At 35.6% G+C, this 26,770-nt stretch overlaps 1 protein-coding gene across 1 annotated transcript in view; it reads right to left on the minus strand.

Moving 5' to 3' along the window:
• The window catches only part of USH2A (Usher syndrome 2A (autosomal recessive, mild)), a 393,962-nt gene that overhangs the window by 255,710 nt on the left and 111,482 nt on the right, over positions 1-26,770 (minus strand). Inside the window, exon 21 of the mRNA XM_009994736.1 lies at positions 1,351-1,481. Within this exon, the coding sequence (XP_009993038.1) occupies positions 1,351-1,481 (131 nt within the window). The remainder of the gene's footprint in view (positions 1-1,350; positions 1,482-26,770) is intronic.

The raw sequence follows: 26,770 nt of genomic DNA on the forward strand, positions 1-26,770 counted from the left end.
CATAAACACTTATTACATATGCCACTACCATCATTAGAGAAAACAATGCATATAACCTTGTCAAGAAACCACAAGATGCCAACAGGAAGGAATAAAAGCACTTGCACACTAATGCAAACTGCGATACACAAATGAAGGATTAAGAACTGCTGCTACAGGACATGGTATCTGGCAATACAGGAATAGAAAATAATGGCAAAAAGGAAAAAAGAAAGAAACTAACTAAACAAACATAGAAACAAAGGTAAAGATAGTAAGGTAGCGCAGCATATTAAGGATACAGATGACTGAAAAATTTTTATAGCTGAATTTTCACAGGTGAAATTTTAAGAAAAAGATACTAGAAGAATTAGATATATCTATAGTAAATAAAATCTTGGGACCCACACTATTCCTGAATGCCTTGAATGAAAGACTATCTTCTTCTTTCCACACCCACTCACTGAACTAGCCATGTAGGCTATTTCAGACTTTGTAAGATGAGGGAACAATATGGAAGTGATGGTCAAAAAAATCAGTGTGGGACAGAGTTGTCTGAAGTTGATTCAAATGAAACAAGAAGATAAACAAAGATATATTCATAAATAAGTATTTGTTAACATTCAACATAGTAGCTATTGAAAATGTTGCTGAACTGAGAAGCTCTAGGGACTGAGTATGGACAAGACCTGCATTTTTTTCAGATAAAAAGACAGGGAAACACCTCTGCATGGTCATGGAGCACCAGTGCCTTGACCATGGCAAAGCTCCAGAAGAAAAGGTTAACAAATCTCTACATCTCCACCACTTTATATCATTTAGCCTTTCTGTTCAAGCCCCTGAAGCAGCAGAAATGCAAGGCAAGAGACCTTATTTTTAATTTTGTGGTATTTATTTGATAATATTTCCTTCATTCTTTACATCTTTTCTTTGGTTGTTATTACTAGAAGTGTGAGACTACTTTCATCACATGAATGGCAACACGCTGATTTCATTAGGAAAAGACAAAGTCTGAAGATGGGTGGCTTAAAAATAATTGACTAAAATTGTTAAAAATATTTATTTGCTATTTCAAAAACTAGTTCTTTTCACCTCTGAAATCTTGCTGCTTGAAGCTGTAGTGAACAAAAAACCCAACCATCAAAATGCAAGAATAAAGTTCTGAATTGTGGCAAAAAAAAATTTAAAAAAAGCAAAGCTTTAGTGTTTCAGTGTTTCTCCACCAAAAATGTCCAGTTACCTATGGGTTCTGAAAAGCTAATCAATGTGTATCAACTAAATAATACTATTTTTTTGAAAGGTTAAGTATGTAAAGAAGTACTAAAAGAAATAATATAAGTTATTTTTACAGGATGCTATCTTTTGTTGTACCTGTGGGTCAAAAAGAAAGTAAGGACGCCCACTCCTCAGTTGCAGCGCAATGTATTCCTCCTGATTTCCAGGTGATGCAGAGAAAAAAATCAAACCATCAGGTTCCTGGGTCCTAAATTTCACCTTAATACCTGGTTAGAAAAAGCAAGCAGATGGTTAATGCTAAAAATGGTTCTTATGCATTCTAACAGTGTAAATACAAACAAAAAAATATATCAAAACCAGCAGTAAAATGGCAAACCAAAATCATGGAAGTTGTGTTCACCTAAAATCCCTGCTACCCATTGCAGAAGAAGTTTTACTAATCCAGCCTTTGAGAGAAATTCCCCTAAATCATCCATTAAAAAAAAAAAAAAAAAAAAAAAAAAAAAAAAAAAAAAAGCAATCCTGACTTAACTCTGTTCAGTAAAAAATGTAATTCAAATGTTCTAATAGTTTATGGTTTTACACATGGATTTTCACTTGTCCCTTAACATGTCTATTCATAAAATTGGAATGAAATTCCTGCATCGAAGGATTGCTATGAAGAGTAACAGGGGATTTGGTTCTAAACTGTAGATATAGATATATAGATATACATAGACACATACAGGTATTTATATGTATATTTATATATATACTTTTATAAATACATATATCTAAGTGCACAAAGAACATGTGAAAAATAATGTTTTAACAAAAATTGTACATATCACAAGGAACCGTTGAGAAACTAAGCTTAATTAAGAAGCTTTCACATCGTTATCAATAGTCTTCCATCTGGCTTATGATAAAATATTGTCTCAGCACATAAAATGTCGTGCAAATGACATGCAAGAAAAAAAAAAATATCCATTTTTTAACATTACTTTTTACCACAAATAAAATACCAAAACAATAAAACAATTAAACACCTTGTAAATATAGTAATATTGTTGCCCATGGTATAAACTTATGCAGTAATTAAGGGAACATTTATTTAAAAATTAAATAAATATGTATCCCGTTTCAATAAGTATAATTTTAAATCAACATATTTTGGATAACCCCCAGCTACAAAGCCTTTCTTTAAAGCTGTCTCCTGGAACATCAAGTTACAGAAACAAGGAAACAAAACCTCATGCCAAATTTGGCCCGACTTCTCTAACGTACACAAGGAGACATGGCAAGCTAAGCCTATGGTGGAGCCACACCTTTACTATACTGATTTTTTTGCAAAAGGAAATGAAAAGGCAGCAATAGCAACATCTCCCTATACTGTACACTTCCATGACATTTCTGCATAAAATGATTGTTACAGAACAGGATCATTTATTGGGTTTACCTCAACTCCATCAGACTTCTCAGTCTTTTCACACACATTTTCACTAGCTTGTATCAGGCATAAAACAGTAAGTGACAAAAGTTTTTCTTGTAGACAGCACTCATATTTTTTAAAAAAGTAAATAATTAAAATTCTGATGCTCATTCATACTAGATCATACTTGTTAATTACCTATATGCCCACAGAAAATATCCTGTGACTCCAGTTGCTAATCATGTTAATGTTTTCATACAAATTACATGATGTACTCACAGATATGAAACACACTCTCTAAGCACTGAAAATCAGTCATGCTAACAAAATACCTGCAAAAAGCAGTTGTACTTAAGTAATGCCCAGCAAGTAAAAAATGAACAGTGTCCACACTTAAGGAAAATCATAGCTTTGCCTGACACAGAAATAGCTGCTATTGCTGGACTCCAAAGTTCCAGTTTATCTCCAGCTTTACCTTCAGTTTATCCCCTGGAGAGGCTGAGATTGAAGGCCTGTATCCCAGCACTGTAAATTCAACAAACTGCCAGTATTTCTATCAAGATGCCAAAAGACATTTCTGAAGACCAGAGGAAGCCCTTCTCAAAACTAATTCAGGACAAATACAAACAAAACAACTGAGTTTCTGCAAAAACACCATTATTTTATAACATTGTGTTAGAAAAGATAAATTACATAGGTCATAAAGTTTTCAGATGTTATGGAGGATCTTTCTTCTTTGGATATTGAAGAGGCTTACAAACCTTAATTCCTGCCTCTAGAAGTGCCATAGCTTCATATAAAGTATTGACAAGTCAGAAATCACCATTTTCACTCACAGCACATACATTAAATTCTTTTAAATTCATTTGTTACTGATTACAGAATTCAGAAAAGAAATCTGCTCCCTTAAATTCAGTTACCTTTGGAGTTTCTCATGTGGTAAGGAAGTTCATATGAGCTAGCTCTAAATAAGTATTTTCATATCACAATATTAATATTTTCTTGTACTTTTAGGAGTGCAGTGGAGAAACCAAATATTAAACAAACTTTTGCCCCATGGATAATATTTTCACTGGAAGATAAAAACTTGTGGAATTAATATTTTTCACAGGAACACACTAATTAAAAAAAAGTCTGAAGGGATTTCTCAAGGCTGTGTTGGGCCTTGTGGTCCAAAGAAAACATAGCCAGAAATCCCAATTAGACTTGTAACAGCGGGATATAATATCATTTCTCTACTTTACTTAGAGTGAATACTGAAAATGCATCTTACTTAACCTGAATATGGAAAGCTTTCTTTTGAAAATCTGAAAAATTCTACAGAACTTGAAAACCATATATTGGATCACTACAAAAACTTTTCCTTTTGGGGGGGTGTTTACTATTTCAGTATGCATATCTAAAACCTCAACTTCAATGTCAAATATAACAAAGTGAAACATAAGTAATTATGTTACAATTACTTCTGTCATTTGTCATACAGAGAAACTGCATGTCAGCCATACTACTATGGCTGCTTGGATGTAAAATATCTAAAATTCTATTATTAATATTTTGAAGTAACCCAAAGTGTGTTAGAGCAGACTCTACCCTTCTATAAGGATCTACATAACTTCAACTTATGCAATAGTGGACTGTGATTCCTTTTTATCCTCATGGTACGTCCAGGTTAGTGTGGACATGAGGATATGAGTGACCAATGCAGGCATTTTAAAGGCATTAAACTGAGCAGCAGTATCAGCAGCCACTGTGACAGTGTCCACTGTTTTGAGAGTTCCTTTTGTAAATTAAACTAAAAACTAAACTTTAAAACTAAAGAGATATACTGTTACTATATAATGTCAAATAAGTCAGATCCCAGCTTTTCATCTAATACAGAAAATGAATAGGGAGAGATTTTTAAACCACTGCTTTCCCTCCCTCATGTAAGTTTAACAACTCTGAGAACTTCAGCGACATTTCAGATTCAGACCCGAATTCACACCTGGATTCAGATTCTTCTGGGGCAATTCAATAAAGCTTGCAAGATCTGCCAAAAAAGTATTTAACAGGCAAGAATGTGCTTTTGAGAGACTGGCTGTGGTTTTTGCTTAAAGCAAGTTTATGAGCACACGGGATTATTTTGAGTTTAGAAGAGCCAGTTGGTAGCCAGGGGAAAAAAAGAATAAATTACAACAGCTCTATAAGCATAACACATACCAATAATTAATAACTATTATAGAAAAAAAAAAATCACTTCTGAGTAATGCAAAACATTTTTTCTTACAAAATAAAAAGTTAAAAATAGGTGGGTTTTTCACCAAGAAACTTTATTTACCCAAACTTAAGAGATCTTACTTCCTGTGAAACACCTTTTCAATTTAACTGAATTGAATTTAGATTTTAAAAATTATAATCAGCATATTAAATACAAAAACATTCAAAATACTCAAAAATGTCTTTTGACTTTTTAAATTTTGGGGGGAGAAGAGTTCAGGGGAGAATGTAGGCAGAGGGCAAGGTAAGTGAGGACATCTTTTACAGTAACAGCTGAGAGATTTCAGCAAAGTGACCTACTTAAGACTAATCTCTCTGTCCCATCCACTCAGTTAAAACACTTGTAAAGTACCCCTCTCTACAACTGGATGTTCAGAGTCTAGCTCAAAATAGTCAACAAATATGTCATGCACATTAAATGCACAGAAATTACTATGAGTCTCAAAAATCCCATGACCCTTCACCAAAACCAATATAATCACATGAACAAATCTATCCAAAACATGTCAAGAAAAGCCACATGTAAATTCCAACCTGGATAGGGTCAGTAAGAATAGTGCTAATTTAATTTTCATAAATACATCAAATCCCAACTTCTATGCGTAAGATTAAAAAGTAAGAAGAACAATTAGACACTCTGTATACTATGGACATTTTCTTTGTGGATTTTGGAAATCCTAAAAGGAAAATATTGCACAGTTAGAAAAAATGAAAAAAACTAAAGCTTCTTTATATCTGGAAAATCAAAAACAAGTGTTAGAAAAAACTTCTCATAACCCGTTAGGGACACCCATTTTCAGTGCAATTTCTTCCAGAATTGTACAATTGTACAAACACAATTTGTATTCCCATTCTACTTCTGTTGTTATATGTATTGGTGTAAATAATTATATAATCTCACATTTTAATCAAATTAACAGAAAATTGTTGCAAATAAAGCAATCCCTTTATGCTTACTAAAACCCTTATTTGTGCCCAATGCCAACTAAAATAAATAGAAATTGTATATAACATATTCACTCAGGATTAGGCTCTCAGAAGTTCCTTCAGAATGACAAACATTAAACATTCAGTTAATATTAAGATGTTGTACAATGCTTTTGCCTGACTAAAGTATATTTTCTCACTGAAATTAAAAAACAATTTAGGTTTTTTTAACTAGGGAGGAGATAGATGGGGAGTATTCTTCCCAAACTATTCTTCCCAAATATGTACAACATCATTTGTTGTCTTTGGTACAGGAACAGGCTCCATCTTTTACTGTTACCTTAATGTGTTTGAAAATATTTTCAAAGTTCATAATTTCAAACATCAAACTAAGTTAGTAATTCTACTAATGAAGTAAAAGCTGATAATTTTTAAGTTGCTTTAGGCTTCTTTAGTAGAAACCTAAAATATATACTTAAAAGTCATATATGTCCATATATATACGTACACAGACATATATATTTGTAGATGCAAACACACAAAAGAATTTTCCCAAACTTTTTTCAAACTGCAAGTGGAGTATCTAATTGCAGGTTAGCAGCCCTTTTTCTTTTGTGATGATAGTCAAACCAGGAGAAGCTAAAAATCTTTTTTAAATTAGACTGTACAACCCCCCCATATTCTGAAAAAGTCTAGCTTTGCTCAGGATGACTCCACTGAAAGACTTAATACACTCTTAATACTTCAAACTGCCAAAATATAAATTGAAGTAAGAAGTTGAACAAGTATAAACAAAGAATATGATGATTGATTAAAAGGGGGAAATACGTAACACCTCTTGTAGAAACCAACTACCAGGCAAAATTCCAAATCCTCCTGATGAGAACTGAATCTTTCTTTTACACTAAAATGACTAATTTGATATCTGCTTTTTCTTATTTTGCTTGCTACCCCATTATACCCACTACTGGTAAAACAAACAGGACATTTTAGCTTTAATCTTCTTACTACATAACCCAAATAACTTCAGTCATGTTTGCATTAATGCTGCATTAATCATGTTGTTGCGTATTAATGAGTTTTCAGGCTATGCTAATTACTGTCATAGATTCTGCAGCAGCCCATTAAATATACAAATTACAGAATTAAAGAGCCAGAGCTCTTCATGATTAATCTTTAAATGGAGAAAAACTAATGATGTCTGTACAAAGTTTCTCTCCACTTTTGGCTGACTGAGCCCAATGAACAATCAATTAGACTATTTGAAGAATAAGAATATTGCACATACTAGAAGATTTGCTATGCTGGCATTCTATGCAGAAGACACACATTTATATGTTTCTATCAAATGGACTTCTGTAACATATTCCAGTCTTTAAGGTCTCTTCAAGTGTTGCACAGGGGTAAATGCTATAGGATTCCAATTCATTACTGCATACTCACAGGAAGCTGCTGGTTCCATATGAATATAGTAAATCAATCTTCTCCTTATAGCAAGGACACAAGTCCTGCTACTCCCTAGTAAGAAAGATTTACAGCAAACCTTGGTGAAAAGAAAGCTAAGATAAGTTTAAAGTCATTTGATAAGATTTGATGTATTAGTAGCACTTTATCCTCTCACTTACAGAGCTGTGCTTTTTCAGGAGTAGTGTAATGCCCAGTAGTTAAATCAAGAGACTCAAAAGTAGGAGACCTTGAGTCTGTAGCCAGCCAATGACTGGGGTGTGTCACTCAAGTGCCATCATTTAAACCTCCTGCCTCCATACGCCCTCCTGAAGAATGGTGGCCCATATCACCTGTGTTTGAAAAATGCTTTACTGTTTTGTTACTCACAGCCCTAAAAATATATAAAATAATGAAAATGCCCACATGTATTCAGAAAAATTACCTTGACACTAGGTATTTACTGATCTTTGAGAAACACTAATACAACGAAAAAGGGTATTAGTCTAATCTTTTCCAAATACTGCATATTATGCAGAACATCACAAAACTTCCCTAAAGAGCAGATTCTCCATACATATATTAATACTACTTTGCACATCAGTACCTGGGCCGTTCCAGACCCATCCGATCAGTTCCTTATACCAATGAAAAAAAACAAACAAAAACAAACAGACAAACAACCCTTTCCACATTACAGACTTTATGCCAAGTAATTCTTCAAAAAGAACCTGCTCAGAGCAAGACTGATCATGGCATGAGAATACTTTCATATGAAGATAATGCAAAAAGACACTGAATTGATGCACATAGTACACAAAGGAAGAGGACAAAGTAGAGCATATGAGATTGTCCAGAAAAGGCAGATAGAGAGCAGAGGAACTTTTCACCACATGCTCAACACATAAACAGGACAGCATTCAAGAGAAGTAAAAGGGAAGAAGTTCAAAGCAAAGATGTACCTTACCACAGGCACTTTACAACTTCCCAGTGAAAAGAGAAACATCAATATGACAATCTACAAAATATTGATACAAGAAGTATCTGAAAGCTCAGCAAGACCCCAAAGGAATTGTACAGTCTGACTCCCTAGATTTATCTAAATAATGAAATAAAGGCCTCAGAAAAACATATATGAGAGATCAGGGTGAAATCTGATACAGAGATGCTGATGATACCGTTATCTGTTAGCATTCCTCTGCCATTGGAGTTCAGTTGTTTACACAGATGTTTAAAGCAATACGTTCTCTAAAGAAAGCAGTGTCCTGACTCCAATTCATTTATCAAGCAAGCCTGGGAACACAATTCATAAAAGTCTTCCAGTTGTGTACATCAGGCCGGTATACAGCAAGGATATATTCAACCAGCATGATATTTTCAGAACATAGCTACCAGAGTAGGAATATTAACTGTAATAATGAAATTTTAGGAGTCGAGTCCTGCTTGGGGTAAGCATCAGCTGCAAGCTTATTTCTGTGCTGCTCTTAGTATTGAAGTGAAATATGAATAAAGAGGAAATATCAGCCCAATATTCAGCTAATGCTTTCTTTGATGTTATTGTTCAACTTGAACAAAATTTCAGAAAATTTTACTCAATTGTGCTCCCTGTCAAATAATACCTGTAATCTTTATTTTTCTTTACACAGGCTGAAAAGAAGGTCAAGAGACTGATTTTGTTAGAAAAGGCAGAAAATAGTTCCTATGACTAAGAATCCTTTATGAGCAATTTCATTAATTCAAACGACAGTATTTAACATATGGAAATAGCAGCAAGCATTCATCTTCATTTCAAGATAATTTTTTTTAGGGAAAGGACTGTATTCTGTTACCTGTATATGAATTAGTGCATAAAAAAAGGTCGTCCTATGCAACAAGGGTAGGGTGGGAGAGGCTTCTAGGTGTTAATGCAATGCAAATCATAATTACTAGAAATATGATGACAAGAAGAATCACTTCAAAGATTTACAACAGTGCAATTTATAAAAGGTCAACATCTCAGAGAAATCAGAAAGGAGCTAGAGGTCAGTAGTTGTAAATAGCACTTCAATTATAAGCCTGTAGTTTGTATTTCCAGCAGTAGTACAAATGTAACACTGCACAGAGAGTAATTTAACTGATCAGGGGAAAAGCCTATGACTAGAACTGAGTAAAATGCAAATACATCAAAATTAAAGTCAGTGTAATGATCTGAAACACAGCAAATTCAGACAACAGTGCACTACCCAAGGAGAATCCCGCCGCACAGCACCACAGAAGCCAGAAACAAAAGAAAGGTAGAAATCTTGCAGCAAGTGAAGAAGCTTATTGATTAGACAATGTACATATGGAACAGTGGAATAACTAAAAAAGCTAATGAGTGTCTTGTGGAATACTACAGGACAAAAGCGGAAATGTAACATGAAAGGAAAAAAAACAACACCCTTTTAGACAGGAATACACCACCACAGAGCAAACCCTCAGCAAAAAGCATAGTTTCAAGTTACAAAGTCAGCAACAAATGCCACTCATGGCAGAACAGCAAAAAAAGCTAACAACGTAAGCCAGTTTTAAGGTAAACTAATAAACTACAACAAAACAGCCAAACTAAGAATGATTTTTTTTTTTTCATTTGTGACAGTGTTTCCCCGTTATTGACATAATGACCTTTTCCAGACGAAGCCTAAAACTACTTTTATTGGCAGGAATTAAGTTCACAGAAGGATTTCAATGGAATAATCGTATGCAATTTAATATATAGACAGAAAACTCAGTTTTCTCACATTTACAGCAGATTGTGCTAGATGTTCACTGCTGCCAGTGAACAATTATTTCCTCAACCTGTATCAATTTAGGTGATTGTAAATGTTTGCTCATTACCTTCTAAGGTATGTGTCACCTAATGGATCTGTACCTTGAAAGCTCAGCAGGACTTGCTTTGAAAATGTTAAAATTATTCCATTATGCTTTGTTCTGTTATCATGTACCCCTGAACCTAAGAACTGCACACTGTAAATGAAGTGTTTCATGGGGTTTGGTATGAAATGATAAATGATAACATTTTTTAAACACTTCGTAGCACTTACACAGGGTATTTTACTTAGAATATGACTCAGTGCTACCAAAACACTATCTTCAACACCTCAAGTTCAGTTGCAGTAAAAGCATCACCTGTACAGATCAGGACAGAATGCAATTTAGAAAAGTTCATTCCAACTGCTCTTCCACTGGACATGTGGAGTTAGCTGTAATCCTGAGAGACAGCCTTGCTCCTGCTGTCTTTAAATGACCATATGATTAGGGGAATGAAAGTCAACAGAATAAAGCCAACATGCTGGCTCTGTTACTGTAAAGGTAAATTACTATGTACAGTCTAGAATTTGCAGAAAACTTTAGAGTAATGTCTGATCCCTACTTACTGTCACTGATGTTTCCAAATGCTCAGAAGGAAGATTTTCTCATGCATACAGCAGTCACAGTCACTGGACTTGTTTTGAAAACAGAGCTGAAGAGGGAGGGGAGAACCACCTGTAGCAGTTGCTCAGCATCAGCAGCTGCAATGAGTTCACTTTCCTTTCATGGGGCATCACCGTAACTATATGGCCTGACTATGAAACAGGGGATTTTGTGTTAGTCATCCCACATGAGACTGTATTCACCAAATTCACCAACCTTCTCTGGTCTGCCCAGCTTCTGTACAGAACGTGCCACAGAAAACATGACCCAGTGCAGTAAGCCAGCTGTGGAGGTTGTATCATCAATTTTTCATCTGCTTACTCACAAGAATCAAACCACTACATTAAGAGAATACACATACAGAAGCATTTTTATGCTAGCATAGTAATGTAATACCATTTATCTATCAGCTGAATAGTCACACACTAGGAAATACTTTGTGTGATAAATGCACATCAAATGCTCCCTCTCCTCTGGTTTCTAAGAAAGCAGTACAGTGATATGAAGTGGATATGGAAAAACTCCTGTGTTATATCCAGTAATACCACTAATGTGACAAATACACCTCACAGGGGATAGATATAGCCACCTTTTATGTACTGCTACACAATAATAAAGACTCCCCTATACCTTCTCTTCTACAGGCTGGACAAACCCAGCTCTCTCAGCTGTTTGCCCAATTTAAGTTAAATTGCAACACTAAACAAGGAATAAAGTAAACTTCCAGTGTTAGGACTAAAAAATTAATTCCATAACATTTTCCTTTGCTGCCTTCTATGTATGTGTAGTTGATCCCACCTTACACTTGGATTGTAATCTCTTTAGGGTAAATACTGTCAATTTTGTGTTCCTAATACAAAAGAGACATGTAAAGACTTAGCAATCCATTAGTTTTGTTAATCTAAATAAATAAAAAAAAAGAGAAGGCAAATACTGAAGAGTTTTCTTAATAATTTCTTTCACATAGCATGATGTCATTTAACGTCCATATATTGTGATATTTTCAGGCAATTATTGATCAATCCTATGTCAGCTTTTCAGAATTTTAATTCCTTATGGGATTCTTAATGTAAACACCACTTTGTTTTAGCCTGCCTTTGTGTTGATTTTTACATTATTGCTTAAAACATAAGTGATTATAGAATACATGGCTGACTAATTCTGAATGATAGCAATAAGGAAATTTCTCTTCATCTGCTGGATTCACTGATTTTTTTCTTCTTTCTTCTCCTTCTCCCTTTGCCTCAAACTGTGAGGCTTTCTGCAACACTGAAAATTGTGATTGATTACAATATCGTAACAGATTATATCAAAAGAGGGTGACTAGACATACAACATACCTAACAAGTACAAAGCTCTATATTCTTTTGTTTCCAGTGGGATCATTTCTGTATCTTTACCACTTGTAATGCCTCATAGAACAACACCCATATTGAAAACAAAACAAAACAAAAGCAACAATCCTTGCCCACCTGTTGTACCAATAGTGTGAAGTCACCTTTTTTTTCTTTTCCTTTTTGTTGCCTATGGATTCAAATGACAGTCAGCTTATTTAACACCCACTGATTAAAGTTTTGCTTGTGATCCCAGGGATAGGGGAAAAGATTACTCACTTAATCCTTAACAATGCAGAAACCCTATTTACAGATGCACTTAAAAACACAAAGTAAAAAAAATCAAAGTAAACTGTGTTTTGCTACAAAAAGGGTGAACTGTGTAATTGCAGCAGCAAGGCTGCTAGGGTAAAAGCATAACCTTAGAGGAGAGCTGGCCAGTGCCTCTGGAACAGCATGGGGCTCTCAGCTGTGTCAGTGTGGGAAGGCTGCTGCTGCATCAGGCAGCTGACAGCAGGGCTTACAGGCACAGTGACTGCTACTTCATCTGAACCCCAAACTGCTGTAGAAAGAAAGCACTGGACTGTCTATCAAGGCTGAGTCCAGAGTACCCTGAAACCCTATACCCAGCTCAGCCCTGTCCCACAGTGAGAGCTCTGGGGAGGGACTGCTTGTGAGCTATTCATGTATTTCCTCCCATAACACGCATCAATGTATCCTGAGGCTCTGAGGTGTAGGAAGATTTCAGTCAGTGGCTTATAAACCCAGGAGAACTGGGAAGTTCTGTCTTGTAGCAACCTTGAGCACTGGCCATTTCTCAGGCTGGCTGCAGTTGGTGGGTATTTTGCAATTCTGCTGAAGTACTGCATTGCCCTGACTTCCACCTCTGACATTTCCATGGCTCTTTCCTGCCTATGTGAAAGGCAGAAGGTCTGGCATAAAACCAATTATGCAGTCTTTGCCTCACCCAGGGTTCCCATTCAGCTCATTTTCCCTCCTTAGCACATGCAGCTCAGTAGCATAACGAAGTTTACACAGGAATATCCTAATATTTTTATATTAATGATGTTGACATGAAAATCTTAAAGGGGTTTGGAATAAGTGGCTCAAATCATCTACATATATGATCATATATATATATGTCAATCACTGAATTGGAAAAATTTGGGAGAGAAGAATATAAAAGATGGACAAAAGAATAAAAAATCCTAAAGGAGGAAAATAAATGGGAGAAACACCTACATTTGAAAGTTAAGAGTTCAGGGGCAGTGTTCTTATAATACCTTTCATCTTTGAATAATACTGAGCAAAACCTTCAAAACATAATGATTAAATGTGCAAATTGTTTGTAAAGAAAGTCACTCTGAATAGTGCCAAAACTTTCATAGAAGGGATGACTTGCCTTCAACAATGCAGCAAGTCTTCCCAATGGTAGTAATTCTCAAAAACTTATCCCTCATCCACTCCTTGAATCTTCCCAGCAAGGTTTTGCCCTAGTTCCACAATTCAGTTAAAAATCTGCGTCTGAAATATCTCCAAAGATTTTACCTGGGATAGCTATACCTGCTAGTTTAGCCTTTGTTTTGTCCATCCAATTATGAAGGTTGATGGGAACAAAGGCTGTAATTTGTGTAAATAGATTCCCCCTCCTTCCTCCATGTCTCAGCAAGTCACTGAATGACTTGAAAATGCATAAAATAAAATCCCCCAAGGGGTAAAGCTCCACTACACCGAAGTTCCCACTATTTACTACAGAAAGGAATTCATTTAGTTGGTGGAGGTACCTTTGCTGGCAAAGTTTCTTCTTTAGAAAATCAAGAAACTTTTAAGGTAAACCAGAATAAAAGGGCATTCTTAAAGTGGTCTGTATAAAAATGCTGCACTATTTACTATTTAAGCAATTTTTCTTTACTTAGGAAAAAGTATGAGGACACACTCCACTCTAGTATAACTCTAACTACCCCAGAAAAACCATACTAATCCAAATTTACATCCAGGTAAGCAAAGAATTTTAAAGAGGTAGACTTAGTTATGAAGTATCAGGTGAAAATTGGATTATTTCCTTTTTTTTTTTCCTTCTTTTTTTCCTCCCTGAAGTAGAGTGTGCTCCTTTCTGAACTCCCCAAAGGCATCATTCTGTACCCACTGAGGACTGCCATCAGTATATGTAATGACTCTGAATTAAATAATAGAGAAGAAATATATTTCTGTAGTTCCCCTCTTGCTTAGTATAGGGAAATATTTTATGCTACAGCTACTTGCTTGTACAACATTGCACAGATTTTATAGGACAGCAGAGAAAGAAACCTTAAAAAATATCCAGAAAGCATGACACCCCAAAGCCTGTTTCTCCTATACTCAAAACAAAGCAAATAATACAAAACAAAGTATTCTGTAAGAATACGATCAAAAAAAGGAATCTCTTCTGCAAGAAGGTATTTGCAAGCACAGTATCATTTGCAAAAAGCACTGAAGTAATTCTGAAGAAGACCTTTGGACCACTAAAGAAGAATTGGAACTAGAGTTATTGTGGCCAATATATTTTCAGAGAATAGTATTGATTTATAATCTAAATCATAATCAGAACCACAGAGATAATAACTTCCTAACAAGAAAGACAGGACTTGAGCTGCAGCACAGGTAGTAAGTCAGTTTAATAAGTAAGATAGTGCAAAACTACAGAATGCTTTATAAGTAATGGTCAATGTTTAAAATCAATGCTCTTGCAAATTGGAGCCAATGCAAAGGGGCTAGCACCAGGGTAAGATGATCTGCTTGATGTATTTTGGATCTGCTGAAATAAATCTATTTATGGGAACATTTGCAGGATGACTAAGTTAAAAGAGCACTGCAACAGTCAGGCCTGGCTAAGGGAACGCCTCCTCTTAGTGTGAATATTTCAAACTGATAAAGAGCTGACGGAGTGCAATCAGTGCTGTGATGAATAAAAGAAAGCTTGGGACCATTAACATTAATGGGGCTTGTGTGGCTAAATGCTCGTATATAATACTAAAAAATTATCCAATGGACAAAGAGATTTATTTATTTATTTTTGCTTATGCTTTTCCCTGCATGCTGTGTATGTTCAGTTTGAAAGTGTTTGCAACACAGCATAAACGTCTAAAATAACTTCATATAATTAACGTCGCATGAGTCTGGGGAAAAAATAAAAATTAAAAATAAATTACAGAGCTCACTCTGGCTACTGGAAGATGAGAAAATAGAAATGCCAGTTTCATAAACACAGACAAAATTGGCTGATCTAATATCTTCAGGCAGAGTGCCTTAGCCTTGGGGCACAATGACAAAGACTCCAGCACCTGCCATCTGCAATGTGTATTGGGGAATGGTTAATAAACTGCTACTCTGTGAGAGCTGGATGAACTTTTGTGGGAAAACAGAAATTCAGATCTGCAAGTATAGTCCTAGGAGCACATACACCCAGGATATGAGCTGGTTCAACAGTTTTTATTTGAAAGGTGGAAGACCTTTTCTGATTATCCATATTAAATACCTATTGTATACCTAGTGTTGGACCAAAACTAGATGACACAGAATTTATCTCAACACCTTCCTGTAATCTGAAAAACACCATGTGGTACAATGGAGGGCACCAAGGGAGCATATTTAGGGTTAGGGTTGTTCAGAACATTTTGTTTCATATTAGTATATATTTATAGCATAATTGGGTAAAAATTAATTCAGATTTTGCCTGTACACCTATATAACACAAAAAAAGTTTTAAGGAAGAATCTAATACAAGGTTTACAGCTGTGTGAAACACCTGTGTGAAGTTACTGCTATAAGGAAGATACTTAAAGTTTTTCTATTGTCTTTTAGCATTGGCAGAATACTCTCAAAAAACAGTGGAGTAATATAGAGAGATGTTGTGCAGGACAAAAATTTCTCCTCATTGTGAAAGAGACCTCTGTCTGGCAGATTCCCCACACAGAGAGAAAACAAACATCTTAGTAGCAGCATGAAAGACAAGTAAATGGCCTTTCTGACGTATGTGCCACTCCCCTCTAAACTGGAGTCCTGAAACGGGACCATGGCAAGGCTCAAGGTAAAACTTTCAAGCCTGCTGATTGATCCCAGCCTTTACATACCATCTCATCTAGACTTTGACAAACAGATTGAAAAAAATAGCGTGCATGACTGAACAATAAGGTTGGGATTAAGCTAAGTGCAGTACTGCGTGCTTGCACAATTAAACCTATTAGCAATATGAAACAAGAGAAATACAGAACTCTTACAGAAGAATTCTGAAATTACAAGAAATGGCCTGTAAACCCAAAATAGCCCAAATATGAAATGAAAGAACAAAATGCCTTTTCAATAGACAAAAGAGAACAAATAATTTCAAAATAGCAGTTCTACTGGTCGTACAGGTAAGGAAATCACAAAATGTGGAGATTGGAAAGAACGCTAATGTGCTTGATTAGCAGTTCTACTGAATCATTAACTTCTTCATGAACATGGTTCATAATACCAAGTTCCAGTCATTTCAGCACAGGCAGAGACTGCAGAATACAAAAATATGCCTTCTTCCACCAACTACCAGCAGGGAGATTGTCACTGCTCTCAGACAGGCACCTTCACGACTTTAAAACAAGAACAAGACACGATATTTTAACTCACAAAAAGAAACAAACAAACAAAAAAAAAGAAATTAAAAAAAAGGAAATAGTTCCAAAACATCCAGAAGGCAGTAGTGTTATTTACACTCTCTGCTATAAGCGCATCATCCCATTTGCTCTGCTCACTACATAGAGTCTCTATAGAATATTAGGTCAAATGTAGGGTCTCCGTATTAATCTTCATGGCCATCCATGGAAGTGGTTCGAGATATCTCAAGAGTGCCCTTCTCATTATGTTGGTGACCTCTTTGAACAACTGCTGTTAGTTTCAAGGCTCACCAGAGCAAGACTTAACTCCCCTTGCAAGAGGGATAAGGGCCCTGGAACTCATTAGAGGAGCAGATTAAAAATGATCACAAATTTCACAGCTTTCTAAAAACTGCTTAAACGCGTAACTACTCAGGATTTCCAAAGTCATACATTGAAATAAAAGGGCCAAGGTGGGGGAGAAGAAAGGAAACATGTCCAGAGAAAAATCTTACTGAGGAGGTAAAAGAGAAGTAGGTGCATGAGGAGTAAGGAAAAAGATGAGAACTAATTAGTTGTTACTATTACTATACTTTGGAAGACACTCAGATACCATCTACAAATTATGATAGAAGTCCAATATTTCAATTACTATTCTCACCTAATCCAATTATAAGAATATTGGTTTACAAAATATGCAAAAAATGCATGTGCAGAAAGTGCAGATTGTTTAAGAATAATTTTTTTTAAAAAAAGAATAATTTCAGATTGGTTTCCATCCCAAATCAAAGAGCAGAAGTTTGACAATCTGAATTCACATAACAAAACAGACGTTAAACAAACCACCAATGAGCTAAACCTTCCTCCTGAAAATGTCCAATATGGGTATCAAATTTTAAAGAAGAAATTAAAAGCCAAGTTTTCACCACTAAGTGACATTGACCTCATAAGGATCATCTGTCTGATATTAAAAAAGAAAAAAATCACCTCACCAAGCTAAAACTAATTATCACTTAAGAAATGGTATATATTGTATAAGATAATGTTTTCTAATGAAGATTATGAAGTGGAATCTTAAGGATTTCCAATTTTTTTCTTTTTAATTTTGGTTGTGACATCTTAAAATTTTAAATTCTGCAGATTTTAAAACCAAATAACTGTAGTAATATCCAATATAGTAAAGACCGGCCTAGATAGCTATAGTTGGTGATTATCAAATCAAAGGCCTTACTTACATCAATAACGATAGCTCCTGTACATTGATTACCATCCAACACTATACAAATATAAGAGGAGCAGTACAAGTGAAATGAAAAGGTCATAACAGGTCAGTAATTATTTAAATTAAACTTCCATCTTCCTTCATCCGATGGACCAACTCTAGCACACAGAGAAATGGTGGTGATTTTCCAGTTTAAAGAGACACATTAACATGTCAGCAAAGGGCTAAGCAGTAATTGGGTCAGCAATTTTAAGAAGTCAAGGTTCCAGGTTGTCAGCTTCTCCATTTATGCTCCCAATTAATCTTAAAGTATTATAGATCTTAAGTAAGTAAGCACGGATCTAACTACTTCTGATCAAATCTCATTTTGTGTTATACAGAACTAGAGTATAGTTATTTTTTGAGATTTTTCTACTATACAAGATTTCATTCACTAGAACTTCTTAAAATTTAAAGGGAAAAAAAAAAAAGGGAAAAAAAAAAAAAAAAAGCCAGGCAACAATTCACTATTGTGCTCAACAAATCCTCCAGTAATTTAGCATATGACATCTCTGTCACCGTAGTACATGGCCCTTACACCAGAACAACATTACTTGTCAGGTTTGCATTTTCATGATAATAGTTATGCTAACAGTTGATTTCTGAATTCTCAGCCACTATAGTGAACTGTTAAACATTGCAATTTTGTCCACTGATGTTTGCTTTAGGGATCATCCATCTAGCCCTAGACATTTCATGGAAAGTATGAACAGCTTGAGGAAGAAGTAGGAACTCTGGAACACAAAAGTGTAACCCCATCTTCTGAAGTGTCTTGAAAAATAATTAAGTTTAGAGGCATTTGTTTTTATAGTTGAAAGAGACAGCATTGTATAGCCCCCCAAAAAAGTCAGGGAATTACACTTCAGAAGTCAAAATAACAAGAACTACATATAACCACTATCTAATTAAATGCATGTTATACTCTTTAGTTCATTTTTTAAAAATATACACACACTGAGGAAAAAAAAACCCAGCAAGTAATTTGTGAGAAAGCATGTCATTCTAGTGTCAAAAAGCAGTGTGTGCTGTATCCTGAAGATCTCATCCTGTCACAAAGCTTACTACACAGTCTTTGGGAACTCCATACACACATACAGTAACAAAGATTTAGGCAAATCAAGGAGCTGCAACTTAAACAAAATAAAATATTTTATAACCATGTTTGCCTCATGGCAAATACTTTTTCATTATTTCTTTGAATTTAAGTCATTCTTTTATCCAGTTTTACACAAAGTGGATCAGAGATATGAATTTGATAGAGTGCTGTTATTCTCAGGTAAAATTGAAGGAAGTCTAAATTTATCAATGTCAGGAAACAGCTCTTGGAAGGATGGTAGCAAAATTCTCAAAGAAAAATTACATTTACAGGGAGACTGCATTTCAGAAATGAGGGGCTAAGAAGGTTCTTTTATTAAATTGGTCACAGGCACCAAATCTGATGGTGGGCTAGATACTAGAAAAGAAGGTGAAGAGTCTTCCTCTTGGTCTCTTAATTTTCTACCACTTGATGCCTGTCAGTATGAAGGAAAAGATGACAACACCTTGAAGAATAAGGAAGGAAGATGATCAGGGACATTATAATGGTAAAACCAGGCCAGGGGGGAGAGGAAGAGAGGAGAAAGGGAGCAATAAACAAAGCATGGATAGTGTCAAAACAGGAAAATGATGAAAAAGAGAACTGGGGAAATTAAACAGAAGAAACAGGAGAACCTATAATCACCAGGAGATCTTTTAATCACTAGTAAAAACTCTTCTTACAAATCCAGTTGAAAATATATGCTGTTAGTAAACACAAAATATAGTAGAAAAGCCGGTGCTCTTCTTTTCACATACAGATGATCATGTAGTGTAGCAGTCAGTGTCTCTAACAGTTCAGATCAGAAAAAGATTTCATGAATATTAATGATTTTTACCCATTGACATCTGTATTAGTCAGCAATGTTCCACATGATAGATATGTCTGGGATTCTCTTATGACACTAAGAATTTTTTTAATTACTATTCAGAATAGGTATATAGATCACATTAGGTCTGCAAAAGTAAACTCTCAAAATTCAGGAAAAAAGAAAAGTTTCTGAAAAAAAATAATGCATGCACAAATAGAGGATGAACTATGATACAGTTTACAATTATACAAATACAAATTTCCCATAAGACATCTGCCTCAGGGATTTTACTACATTCAGCAACTAAATCAGGATTGATGTAGCAAATAAGGATTTTTGTGCACAGAAGCCTGTCTTATTTGATGTAGTACTCTGCAGATGTTTAAATGAAAGAGGAAGGGGAGTACAGAAAGTGAAGGGGCAGTTTAATAGCTAGAGCAGTTCCATCTCCCTACCTCTGCCACAAGGTTCTTATCAACACAAGGCAAACCACTAAGTCAGATTTTCAGAGTTACTTGCTTGCTATGCACTCTTCATTTTCTTGAGTGCTTGCATTTGAACACCCCACAGAGATCTGTGGACATGTCAAGTGTTCCTAATTGAACAGAGGTCAGTGGAAACTGTAAACTCTTGAACTACTCTGAAAACTCAGGTCCTACCTACCTAAAACCAAGTACTTGAAATCAGCACTGTCCTCTTTTTTCTTTACCCAAAGTCCTAATTCATAAAACAAAACTAATAATGTAAGTGGTGTAAAAGCACTTATTACAAAGTACTCAGATACTCCAGTGAAAACAGCACAGGAAAAAAAAAAAAAAGTGTTAAAATCTGCATTTCCTTAAGAATTACATACATATGATAAGACAGAAATCAAGCCATACACAGAACAATAAGAAATCTTAGAAGACAACAGTTGGCCCATACCATACACAAAACCTATGGATAAGCTAGTTTTTAATCACTTGATTACACACCATCACACAACATAAAAAACCAAGGCTGAATTAATTTCATGGTGCTAATTTTAACTCCATTTCCTAAGTTCTAGATGCTTAATTTTGAAATCTTAATTTTTCCCATATGTACTAGTGCAGACAGCCTTTTCTTTCTCCAAATTACCACAGTCTAATCCTGAATGATGGTTTTGTCATAATGGAATTATTCAGTCTATGATCTGATTGATTTTAGACCTTAAATACTGAATCTTAACACACGTAAATTTTTAATCCTTTAATTTCTCTATTCTGCCAGTAATTGATAAGGACAGTTGTACTTAGACAAGGTCTTAATTTAATCACCCTGAAAATCAATTAGAAGGCAAAAAGCTTCCTCATATTATTATTATGAAAATTTCCTGATCAAATTCACAATGCAATCATAATCAATGCATGACTCTTCACACACTTTCAGTCAATACATAATTCAGTAGCTACACCATCACCATTTAAAACCACAACATGGGAAGGAATTTGTATGTTAAAAGCAGGCATAATTTAAAGGCTCAGTATTACTCAAATGCAATGCCTGTCTCAGGCCATTGGACAAAATAATCCTTTATAGAAATAATCTAAATAAGGGCCAAACATGACTCAGAAAGCATTAATTTCATGTTACCATCCAACATAGAACTAACCCTCTCTTTGTGTCATCCTTGCTGAAAACTGTCCTTAGAATCCAAAGAGGAATAGATTCTTCCTGTGCCTGTTTACAAACTGCTCCTCAAAATAGATAGATAGATAGATAGATAGATAGATAGATAGATAGATAGATAGATAGATAATCTAATACATACAAGAGCTTTAAAGGGTGAGGGGAAAAAATTGAAAAAGATTGATATATCATTTTGAATTAAGGAAGAACTTTGAAAAGAGAGACAGAATCAAATGTAATAAAAATTTAATCCAAAATTCCTGCCATCCTGCCTTGGACTACACAATATTTTCCAAGCAGATGCAACATAACTGCACTGCTAAAAACACAATAAAAGGCGTTAGCATGACTAGCATAGGTGAAAATCTTGACCAAGTGTCACTGGTACTGCCTTCTGGCTGTAGTGCAAACTAAACCCATAAGAATTTAGAAATAAAGTTTAAAAATCAGAGATTTTACATTTAGTTAAGTAAAAGTTATAGGAGTATTCCTACTTGGTTATTACTTCTCATCAAATCTCTCTCTTTGAAACTACTTTGGGCTACAAGTTCAATTATGCCACCACATAAGAATCCTACAAAAATTTTACAACATACTAATGCAATAGCAAACAAAAGGCATTTGAAATAGTCTTTTTCTTTCTTGCACCATTTAAATCTGAGAATTTCCAGATGCATTCACACTTTCACTCTAAAAGATGAACACCCATTGAACTACCACTTTCTATGCTCAAACCTGCTTCAAGTTCTTTCTTTGACCTGTGTCATTTCAGTCCTTGCTTTAACTACATAGTCTTAGTTAAATGGTTGGATTTGATGATCTTAAAGGTCTTTTCCAACCTAAGTGATTCTGTGATTCCATGAAATGAAAGGAGCCTCCATTTTACACTTCCAAGAGGAGCTTGGGACCTTCCTTCATCTCTTTTTCTTTCTCTTTCTTTCTTTTTCTTTTTTCTCTTTTTTTTTTTTTTTAAATTAAATAAGTTTCATGCATTTATGCTGCTTCTACTTTCTTGTTTTTTCTTTACATTTATCATTTTCAGCAACTTTTATTTCCCTAAATGTCCCTCTCAACAAATCCCTCCATCTTACACCTTTTCTTAGCAGCACACAGGCACAAAATGAATCCCAGATGATGTCCTCCCTGAAGCGAAACACAGAATTTCTGTAGCCATTTATTTTCAGAGACATATATGAGGGTACCCACTATCTTTGCTGCACACGAAAGGGATTGAGAGAACAGAAAGTCTCCTTGAAGTCCCTTCTTCCCTTCTTCGGCCTTGTAGGCACAGACTATAATCCCACCTTTAGCATCTTCAGTGAACTGAATATGAACATGAGAACTCTATTCTTACTGATCAAAGGCCAGACTAGACACTAAACCAAACAATTTTTATTAATTTTTTTCCACATTCACTCTTATTAAATTCAATTATTATATTTTGTACAGACTCCTATAGAGAGTTCCTACAAACAAATCCTAACAGCATTTATTTTCTTTTTTTTGGAGACAAGCAAGAAAAAGAAACACCAAATATATTGGCATGTTTTACTGGTGGAAATTAATCTTGCATAAAATAGCTTGGTATGTAATTGGTTACTCTTGGATAAGTTCATTAAAAATAAAAACTTAGTAGAGAGTAAGTACTTTTATCCCCCCTGACAAATGTAAGAGTTTTGAAATAATTGATTAAAATCTTGTCTTCTACTCATTTTGAGGTTTGTCCCCTATAGAGAGAATGTCTACTACTTTGCAAATGTCTACTACTTTTCAAAACAGTGAACCAGGTTTGCACAAAATTGCCAGAAGCACAACTACAGTTGTGACAAAAGGAGAAAAACTGCTGTTTTACAGATCACAAGTCATGTGGTATATATTAATGATACTCAAAAGACCCCATTCTGTAACTAGTTTTGCACAAGCAGACAGCTGAAACTACCACTTAGACTGGGAAAGGGCTTTTCCACTGCTAGCGTGATCTATCCATTGGCAAGCTACTGCTTTTACAACTTCCACAGTGGGACTAATACATGCTCTGACAGTTTCCTCACACAAACAGAAAAAATTGTTTTTAACCAGGCAGTGCAGAATGTCACACAACACTGGCAAAAATGTACTTTGGCAGTAAAGCCAAGAAGATGCAAAAACCCCTGCAATTACATGCCAAAGTCTGTGCTGTCTAGTGATCTGTTAAAGTGCAAGAGGTAAATATGAGAAATAACACAGAAAGGGAGAATCTTTTTTCTTTCTCCCCTGTAGAGGCTACAATAAATCTTTTCAACAAAGATGGAAAAAAGCAGATACTTGATACTGATAGAAAGTATGCCGGTGCCTAACAAACCCACTTCATCTTAGGGAAAATATTACCCCTGTAACACTGGCAAGGTCAGCATCAGCTTGGCTTATTTGCTGCCTAAATCCCTGTTGTGCATGTTGGAAAATGTTTTAAGTCATTTTGTTCACAAAGCAGCACAGTTCACTTTGTTGTGTTGGATCACTCCCTTTTCTTTATGTGCAGCTTCTCTCTCCCTATCTTTAGGCTTCTTGGGATTCAGAAGGAAGAAAGAAAGGAATGTGGTTTTCAAGATGAAGCTCTGAATTTATTTTCAGTACTAGGTCAAAATTCTAACTAAAATGTCTGTGCAAACAGTTCTCAGGCAGAAAAAAAAAGGATGATCCTCTGCTTACCAAAGCCAGCCACTTAACTGTGATACAGATCTTTATCTTTCTTTCACGTAATATTAAGACATGGGTTCAATTTGTTCTTTTGTGAAGACAAGAGGAGCAGATCTAAGAAGTTGGCATTAAAATGAAAAGAATTTCTAAGAAGTCCTGTGGCAGCAACCTAGACCGAAAAGATGCAATAAGAGCTCTCCAAGAGCTTTAATTAATGGTTACTTTAAAAATCTGAAAAATGAGTAACACTATGAGAAGTTTCATAAGACCTAAAGTGTGTTCTCCAAGTCAGCTAAACAGATGCACTCTCTTCCTTTCTTTCTCAGTATTTGAAAGGTTGGTCTAAAGGATTTCTTATGTAATAGTATTTCCCTCAGAAAATCTTGTTTACCTTCTTTAGTTCAATGTAATGAAATAAAAAAAGAGGATTCTTAAAAAGCTATGTAAGGGAAAAAATACCAGCAGAGAGACAAAAAATAAATAAATACATAAAGCCAAACTAAACAACGGGTCAGATTTTTCTCCTTCTCTTTCAGTTGTCTTCATCTTTTCAGGCTAAGCTTGAAGCAAACAATTTCAATAGCATTTCCCGTAAGGCTGCGCCTATAGATTGGGGAAATTACAGACTGGGCAAGCCTAACTTTTGTCCCCAGGGACACTATGCAGGAGGCCATACTCAGACATATGAAGGACACAAAGATTATTTGGAACAATCAACATGGATTTATTACGGTCAAATTGTGCCTGACCAACCTGATTGCCTTCTACGATGAAAGGATTGGCTCAGCTGCCAAAAGAGAAAGCAGCTCATGTTGTGTACCTTGGCTTTAGCAAGGCCTTCAATGTGGGTTCCCATAGAATCCTTTTTTATCAGGCTGGAGATATAGATGGACCACAAATAGGCTATAAAAGTTGGTGAAAAACTGTCTGAACAGTAGGATCCAAAGCCTTGTAACAAGTGGCAAAGACAAGTGGGCAGCATCTGCAAGGAACTGGTACTGTGATCAGTTCTGTTGAACAGTTTTATTCATTAAAATGAATCCCTGGAGATGGGACAGAGTCTACTATCAGAAAGTTTGCAGGTAGTAAAAAACCCTGAGGGCTGCAGTGGATATGCTGCAAATCAGAGAAACCTTGACAGGCTGGAGAAATGGGCTGAAAGAAATCTTGTAAAATTCAACAAAGGCAACAAATTCAACAAAGTCCTGCAATGCAGTTACGGGTACTCGGAAAAAAATAAATAAATATACTGACACACTGGAATGAGTACAGTGGAGGGGCACCAAAACAGTCAGAGGGCCAAAGTACATGACTTATGAGAAGAGGCTGAGGGGACAGGGTTTGCTGTCTTAAGCATGGAAGGATGGAGGACACAATCTTGCCTTCTTCACTTACTTGACAGAAGGATATAAAGATGAAGCCCCACTTTCTTGCAGCTCTAAGGTAACAGAACAAGAGGCAATGGACACAAGTTTAAACACAGAAAATTCTGTATAGATACAAGGGGGAGAAGATTACCAAAAGGCTAGTCAGATTGGAGACTGGAACAATACTTGGAAATGTACTTGACTTCATATGGAGATAAAAACTCAACTAGAAATAAAACTCAACTAGACAAAGACCTAAAGTGGTCTAGCTGGACCCAGTATGAGCAGAAGGTTGGACAAGATAACTTCTCTTCCAATCAAAATTATTATATTACTCTGATTTAGTAGTTAAAACTCCTTTCTAGCCACCTCAAACTCTATCAGTAGTCATAAAAAAACCCCAAAACTGGAAAGTATCTAGAAGAAAAAAAATGGAAGATAAACTTGTACAATCATGCCACATTCTTCCTTTAAAGAAAATTGTCTGTGCAAAGTGCCCCTGTCCTCCCCTTCAAAAAAAAAAAAAAAAAAAAAAAGAAAAAGGCAGCTATTTCCTTCTAAAAATTTGGTGACATGAACATCTTTCCTAGTTCCATTGGTTTAATCTGAGTTCATAACAGGATATATGTTTGGGAAACGTTCTTAGAGGTCACAGAACCAACCCGCTTAATCCAAACCAGAATAAATTTTACCTGCTTTATTTCTGACAAATGTTCACCCAACTGCATTCAACTTTGGGCACCACAATAATAAAAAGGACATCAAGCTATTGGAAAGCGTCCAAAGGAGAGCCATGAAGATAGTGAAGGGTCTGGAAAGGATGACTTATGAGAAGTGGCTAATTCAGCTTGGAGAAGAGGCGGCTGAGGGGTGACCTCATTAGAGTCTATTGTTTCCTCACAAGGGAAAGAGATGGGGCAGGTCTTGATCTCTTCACTCCTGTGACCAATGACAGGACTTGGGGAAATGTCAGGAAGCTGAATCAGGGGAGGTTTAGGTTGGATATCAGGAAAAGGCTTTTCACCCAGAGGGTGGCTGAGCACTGGAACAAGCTCCTCAGGGAAGTGGTCACAACACCAAGCCTGTCTGAGTTCAGGAAGCATTTGGATGATGCTCTCAGGCATGTGGTATGATTCTTGGGGTACCCTACACATTGACAGGAGTTGGGCTCAATGATCCTGATGGATCCCTTCCAACTCGGAATATTCTATGATTCTATGAACTATTCTTTAAAATCTGCAATGCCAGATTTTATTTTATTTTTTTTTAAATTTTATTTTTTTTCTGACAACAATGTATTCCTTT

Source organism: Chaetura pelagica, unplaced genomic scaffold (genome assembly GCF_000747805.2).
Source record: "Chaetura pelagica isolate M959 unplaced genomic scaffold, ChaPel_1.0 scaffold2, whole genome shotgun sequence".
Classification (NCBI taxonomy): Eukaryota; Metazoa; Chordata; class Aves; order Apodiformes; family Apodidae; genus Chaetura; species Chaetura pelagica.